Source organism: Salvelinus fontinalis, chromosome 1 (genome assembly GCF_029448725.1).
Source record: "Salvelinus fontinalis isolate EN_2023a chromosome 1, ASM2944872v1, whole genome shotgun sequence".
Taxonomy (NCBI): domain Eukaryota; kingdom Metazoa; phylum Chordata; class Actinopteri; order Salmoniformes; family Salmonidae; genus Salvelinus; species Salvelinus fontinalis.
The window spans coordinates 20,709,027-20,716,517 of record NC_074665.1 but is presented as its reverse complement, the minus strand read 5'-3'; the positions used below and the strand labels follow the sequence as shown (position 1 = coordinate 20,716,517).

The 7,491-nt window shown below is 48.4% G+C and overlaps 1 protein-coding gene across 1 annotated transcript in view; it reads left to right on the top strand.

Annotated features, from left to right (window-relative positions):
* The first annotated feature begins 1,046 nt into the window (after positions 1 to 1,046).
* Positions 1,047 to 7,491, top strand: part of LOC129835928 (V-set and transmembrane domain-containing protein 4-like) — a 16,446-nt gene continuing 10,001 nt past the window's right edge. Inside the window, exons 1-2 of the mRNA XM_055901658.1 lie at positions 1,047 to 1,271; positions 4,975 to 5,379. Of these exons, the coding sequence (XP_055757633.1) occupies positions 1,220 to 1,271; positions 4,975 to 5,379 (457 nt within the window). The 5' untranslated portion in view covers positions 1,047 to 1,219. The remainder of the gene's footprint in view (positions 1,272 to 4,974; positions 5,380 to 7,491) is intronic.

The window sequence follows — 7,491 nt, the reverse complement described above, 5'->3', positions numbered from 1 at the left end:
ATCAGTCAGGAAGTTAAAGCTTGGTCGCAAATGGGTCTTCCAAATGGACAATGACCCCAAGCATACTTCCAAAGTTGTGGCAAAATGGCTAAAGGACAACAAAGTCAAGGTATTGGAGTGGCCATCACAAAGCCCTAACCTCAATCCTATAGAAAATGTGTGGGCAGAACTGAAACGCGTGTGCGAGCAAGGAGGCCTACAAACCTGACTCAGTTACACCAGCTCTGTCAGGAGGAATGGACCAAAATTCACCCAACTTATTGTGGGAACCTTGTGGAAGGCTACCCAAAACATTTGACCCAACTTAAACAATTTAATGCTACCAAATACTTTGAGTGTATGTCAACTTCTGACCCACTGGGAATATGATGAAAGAAATAAAAACTGAATGAAATCATTCTCTCTACTGTTATTCTGACATTTCACATTCTTAAATTAAATGGTGATCCTAACTGACCTACGACAGGGAATTTTTACTAGGATTAAAAGTCAGGAATTGTGAAAAACTGAGTTTAAATGTATTTGTCAAAGGTGAACTTCAACTGTAAGTCTCGCTAGCTCTAAGACAAATGGATGCATGAATGCAGTCACGTTTTATTTCAAGAAGAGTGAATGTGTGAACGTTTGTTCTAAACTCTAGTGTGTCTCTAAAGAGAGGAAACAGAGTTGCTCTCACAAACTCCTGCTCAAACATTGTCTGTGGGCTCCAGTTACACATAGGGAGACAGCCTTGATACATCTTTCCTCGTGTGTGTGTGTGTGTGTGTGTGTGTGTGTGTGTGTGTGTGTGTGTGTGTGTGTGTGTGTGTGTGTGTGTGTGTGTGTGTGTGTGTGTGTGTGTGTGTGTGTGTGTGTGTGTGTGTGTGTGTGTGTGTGTGTGTGTGTGTGTGTGTGTGTGTGTAATAAAAAGCTGTCCAAAAGTGTCTGTTTTCTCTGCTGTAGTCCACAGCTGGAAGTCTGATCGACTCTGTGTCAAAGCTATAGCACAACCTTCCTTCCTCCTACACAGGAAATTGCATTTCCCACTTTCTGCCAAGCAGAGGAGTGAGGTGGGTGGGGTTGTGTGCCTGGGGGGAGGAGGGTGGTTCTAAGCAGAAACAGAGCGAGCCCCATTCCGTATTACACACGAATACAGAAAAAATAAAAGGGAATCCTGAGCTGAGGCTCTTTACTTCGGGAGACATTTAACTGTTTTTTATGGAGACTGCTGGTCTGGAAAATGAAGATCTCTTCTGTGGTCATAGTTCTCCTGACTAGAGCGTTCATTGGAGGTAAGCAACTTTTCTATTTAGGTGACTGGGTTATAAAGGAAAATAGTGTTTTTAGGTCATGATATGAAATGTGGTAGTTATGTGTTGATGGATACAGAGAGAGAGAGAGACAGCAAGAGAGAGAGAGAGAATGTCATAATAAAAGATTGGGAAAACTTTTGTGAAATTAGGAAGTGTTAGAAAACACATTCCACGTGACATGCATTTGAATCAGTATATAATGTGTTTTCCCTTATCTTTGTTAAAAGCCAAATTGACTGTGGTTTGTATGACTTTTTCAAAAGATGCAGCTTAATACTTTAGCTAAATAAATAAATCTAGCAAATTATAGATTTTATCTAGAGATGAATAGTTCCCTTCTTCGTGGCTTGATGGCTTTGTGTGTGTCACGTTCCTGACCTGTTTTTCCTTTTTCTTGTGTTTATTTAGTTGGTCAGGGCGTGAGTTGGGGTGGGTTGTCGATGTGTGATTTTCTATGTTGGGTTGTTTGTGTTCGGCCGGGTGTGATTCTCAATCAGAGACAGCTGTCAATCGTTCTCCCTGATTGAGAATCATACTTAGGCAGCCTGTGATTCACGTGGTTTTTGTGGGTGTTTGTATCTCGTGTCAGTGTTCGTACCACACGGGACTGTTTTCGGTTTTGTCACGTTTGTTGTTTTGTATGTTGAAGTGTTCAGTTATTGTTCATTAAAATATGACCACTTTCCACTCTGCATATTGGTCTGATCCTTCTCGCCTCTCCTCCTCGTCTGAGGAGGAGGATTACGACAGCCGTTAGAGAAACACCCACCATCAAAGGACCAAGCGGAGTGGAGAAGGGCGGCAACAACAGCAGTGGAAGAAAACACAGGACTCGCGGACTTGGGAGGAGATCCTGGACGGCAAAGGACCCTGGGCTCAGCCAGGGGAATATCGCCGTCCCAAGGCGGATTTGGAGGCAGCGAAAGCAGAGAGGCGCTGGTATGAGGAGGCAGCGCGGCGACGCGGTTGGGAGCCCAAGAGTCAGACCCCCAGAAAAAAATTGGGGGGGGGGGGGGGGTGGCACACGAGGAGTGTGGCAAAGCCGGGTAGGATACCTGAGCCAACTCCCCGTGCTTACCGTGGAGTGAGAGGGCGTCGTACTGGTCAGACACCGTATTATGCGGTGGAGCGCACGGTGTCCCCAGTACGCGTGCTTAGTCCAGTGCGGGCTATTCCACCTCGCCGCACTGGTAGGGCTAGGTTGGGCATCGAGACGGATGTCATGAAGCCGGCCCAACGCATCTGGCCTCCAGTGCGTCTCCTCGGGCCGGCATACCTGGCACCAGCCTTACGAATGGTGTCCCCGGTTCGCCAGCATAGCCCAGTGCGGGCTATTCCACCTCGCCGCACTGGCAAGGCTACGGGGACCATTCAACCTGGTAAGGTTGGGCATGCTCGGTGCTCAAGAGCGCGTGTCCTCCTTCACGGTCCGGTATACCCGGTGCCACCTCCACGTACCAGTCCTCCGGTGGCAGCCCCCCGCACCAGGCTGTCTCTCCGGGTTCTCTCTCCAGCTGCTCCCACCTGTCCAGCGCTGTCAGAGCCTTCCTCCTCTCCAGCGCAGCCAGTGCCTACACCACGCACCAGGTCTACAGTGCGTCTCAGCCGGCCAGAGTTTGCCGTCTGCCCAGCGGCGCCTGAACTGCCCGTCTGCCCAACGCCGTCTGAACTGTCTGCCTGCCCAGCGCTGTCTGAGCTGCCTGCCTGCCCAGCGCTGTTTGAGCTGCCTGCCTGCCCAGCGCTGTTTGAGCTGCCTGCCTGCCCAGCGCTGTCTGAACTGCCTGCCTTCCCAGCGCTGTCTGAACTGCCTGCCTTCCCAGCGCTGTCTGAACTGTCTGCCTGCCCAGCGCTGTCCGTCTGCACTGAGCCTTCAGAGCCGTCCAGCCAGGACCAGCCAGAGCCGTCCAGCCAGGACCAGCCAGAGCCGTCCAGCCAGGACAAGCCAGAGCCGTCCAGCCAGGACCAGCCAGAGCCGTCCAGCCAGGAGCTGCCAGAGCCAGCCAGCCAGGAGCTGCCAGAGCCAGCCAGCCAGGAGCTGCCAGAGCCAGCCAGTCAGGAGCTGCCAGAGCCAGCCAGTCAGGAGCTGCCAGAGCCAGCCAGTCAGGAGCTGCCAGAGCCAGCCAGCCAGGATCTGCCAGAGCCAGCCAGCCAGGATCCGCCAGAGCCAGCCAGCCAGGATCCGCCAGAGCCAGCCAGCCAGGATCCGCCAGGGGCAGCCAGCCAGGATCCGCCAGGGCCAGCCAGCCAGGATCCGCCAGGGCCAGCCAGCCAGGATCCGCCCCTCAGTCCGGTGCTGCCCCTCAGTCCGGTGCTGCCCCTCAGTCCGGTGCTGCCCCTCAGTCCGGTGCTGCCCTTTGGTAGAGTGGGATTGACATGGAGGGTGGCCATTGGGAGGAGGCCAAGGAAGCGGGGTTTGACTATGGTGGGGTGGGGACCACGACCAGCGCCAGAGCCGCCACCGTGGACAGACGCCCACACAGACCCTCCCCTAGACTTTATGCTGGTGCGCCCGGAGTTCGCACCTTAAGGGGGGGGTTATGTCACGTTCCTGACCTGTTTTTCCTTTTTCTTGTGTTTATTTAGTTGGTCAGGGCGTGAGTTGGGGTGGGTTGTCGAGGTGTTATTTTCTATGTTGGGTTTTTTGTGTTCGGCCGGGTATGATTCTCAATCAGAGACAGCTGTCAATCGTTGTCCCTGATTGAGAATCATACTTAGGCAGCCTGTGATTCACGTGGTTTTTGTGGGTGTTTGTATCTCGTGTCAGTGTTCGTACCACACGGGACGGTTTTCGGTTTTGTCACGTTTGTTGTTTTGTATGTTGAAGTGTTCAGTTATTGTTCATTAAAATATGACCACTTTCCACTCTGCATATTGGTCTGATCCTTCTCGCCTCTCCTCCTCGTCCGAGGAGGAGGATTACGACAGCCGTTACAGTGTGGCATAGAAATATGCTTCCTGCAAATGGAAAGTTATGAAATGACTTGAAAAACCAGATGTTGCTTTGTTCATGAAACAGGCCATAAAGTCTGGTCCTTAATATTTCTTCCACTTAAAATGGACATATGCTTGCACTTAAGCCAAACACCACTTTCAGATGTCTCATCCACAAACATTAACACAGTAGGAAAGAGATAATTAGGAACTCCTTCCTAATATTGAGTTGCACCACCTTTTGCCTTCAGAACAGCCTCATTTCGTCGGGGCATGAACTCTACAAGGTGTCGAAAGCGTTCCACAGGGATGCTGGACCATGTTGACTCCAATTCTTCCCACAGTTGTGTCAAGTTGGCTGGATGTCCCTTGGGTGGTGGAGCATTCTTGATACACACTGGAAACTGTTGAGTGTGACAAACCCAGATCAAACCGGTGTGCCTGGAACCAACTACTATATCCCATTCAAAGGCACTTAAATCTTTTGTCTTACCCATTCACCCTCTGAATGGCACACACACACAATCCATGTCTCAGTTCTCTCAAGGCTTAAACATCCTTCTTTAACCTATCCCATCCCCTTGATCTACACTAATTGAAGTGGATTTAACGGGTGACATCAATAAGGGAGCATAGCTTTCACCTGGATTCACCTGGTCAGTCTATGTCATGAAAAGAGCCAGTGTTCCTTATGTTTTGTCTACTCAGTGTTTATTTACTGTACATACCCTTTGTGTACTATATCTTTCAGAAGTGTGCCAGGCCATCAACATCACTGTCACCCCCTCCCCATTTACGGTGGCCCAGGAGGGCGAGAACGTCACCCTGACCTGCCAGGTGTCCCAGAGACGCCGCTCCAGCAGCCTGCCCGTAGTCAAGTGGACATTCCTGCCGGAACGTTCTTCAAGCGACGAAGAGTTCCTCATCGCCAGGGTCAACATGAGAAAGGCCAGGTTCTATGGGGACTATACCAAGAGCTTCCCCTGGCCTAAGTTGAAGCTGACAGTGGTCAAGCAGTGGAAGATTTTCAACCTGCTCATTATGAACATCTCAGTGGAGGACCGCGGACTCTACATATGCCGGGTGCAGGAGTTCAAGAAGCACCAGAACCGATGGAAGGCATCAACAAACTGTACGGCCGCCACCGAGCTTAGAGGTAACTATGGCTTTAGGTGTGGCACTGCCTGTGGTGCAGTAGAATACAAATGATGCAGTTGGTGGTGGTATTAGTAGTAGCAGTAACAGTAGTAGTAGTAGTAGTAGTAGTAGCAGTAGTAGTAGTAGTAGTAGTAGCAGCAGCAGTAGCAGTAGTAGTAGTACATTGGTATAAGTAGTAGTAGTAGTAGTACAGTGGTATTAGTAGTAGTACAGTTGTATTAGTAGTAGCAGTAGTAGTAGTCATGGTAGCAGTAGTAGAAGGACATTTACATTGATATTTCAGTCATTTAGCAGATGCTCTTATTCAGAGCAACTTACAGTTAGTACATTCATCTTAAGATAGCTAGGTGGGACAACCACATATCTCAGGCATAATAAGTACCTTTTTCCTCAATAAAGTAGCTATCAGCAAAGTCAGTGCAAGTAGTAGCAGTAGTATTAGTAGTAGTAGAAGTAGTAGTATAGTACAGTGGAAATATTGGTAGTAGCAATAGTGGTAGTAGTAGCAGTACTTGTAGTAGTAGTAGTAGTAGTAGTAGTAGAAGTAGTAGTGTAGTACAGTGGAAATATTAGTAGTAGCAGTAGCGGTAGTAGTAGCAGTAGTAGTAGTAGTAGTAGCAGTAGTAGTAGCAGAAGCAGTAGTAGTAGTAGTAGTAGTAGCAGTAGTACAGTGGTAATATTAGTAGTAGCAGTAGCAGGAGTAATAGCAGTAGCAGTAGCAGTAGTAGTAGCAGTATTAAGATGGCGCCGGAGAACAAGTCTGACGTTTTACATATTCCTAACCAATTGTTTTTTTGTTTGTTTCTTTGCGTTGTTTATAACTTAGTTTTCAACTTATTTTGTATATAATGTTGCTGCTACCGTCACTTATGACCAAAAATAACTTCTGCACATCAGAACTGCGATTACTCACCATGGACTGGCAGAATCCTTTTTTTCCTTTAACGAGCCCGATGTGAATGACATACTGCTTTCCCGGGAACAGTCCCAGATCCCTGTCTTTTGCGTGAAGAGAAGGTCGGAGAAAAAGGGGCCAGAGGGCGGGCTGCCTTCGGAGAATTCGTAGGCGATCGAATAAACCCCCACTTCCTTCCATTCTGCTAAAAAACGTGCAATCTTTGGAAAATAAAATCGATGACCTACGCGGAAGATTAAACTACCAACGGAACATTCAAAACTGCAATATCTTATGCTTCACGGAATCGTGGGTGAACGACGACATTATCAACATACTGGTTATACGCTGTATCGGCAGGATAGAACAGCCGTGCCTGGTAAGGCAAGGGGCGACGGACTATGTATTTTTGTAAATAACAGCTGGTGCACGATATCTAAGGGAGCCTCAAGGTTTTGCTCGACTGCGGTAGAGTATCTCATGATAAGCTGTAGATCACAATATCTACCGAGAGAATTTTCATCTGTGTTTTTCGTAGCTGTCTACATACCAGCACAGACTGATGCTGGCACTAAGACTGCACTCAATGAGCTGTATTCCGCCATAAGCAAACAGGAAAACGCTCACCCAGAGGCGACGCTCCTAGAAGCCGGGGACTTTAATGCAGGGAAACTTAAATCCATCTTACCAAATTTCTATCAGCATGTTAAATGTGCAACCAGAGGGAAAAAACTCTGGACCACCTTTACTCCACACACAGAGACGCATACAAACTCTCCCTCACCCTCCATTTGGCAAATCTGACCATAATTCTATCCTCCTGATTCCTGCTTACAAGCAAAAATTAAAGCAGGAAGCACCAGTGACTCAATCAATAAAAAAGTGGTGAGATGAAGCAGATACTAAGCTACAGGACTGTTTTGGTAGCACAGGAGTACACCGCATCAGTCATTGGCTTCATCAATAAGTGCATCGATGACGTCATCCCCACAGTGACTGTAAGTACATACCCCAACCAGAAGCCATGGATTACAGGCAACATCCGCACTGAGCTAAAGGCTAGAGCTGCCGCTTTCAAGGAGTGTTTCACTGACATTTTCAACCTCTCCTTGTCCGAGTCTGTAATATCAACATGTTTCAAGCAGACCACCATAGTCCATGTGCTCAAGAACACTAAGGTGACCTGTCTAAATGACTACCGACCCGTAGCACTCA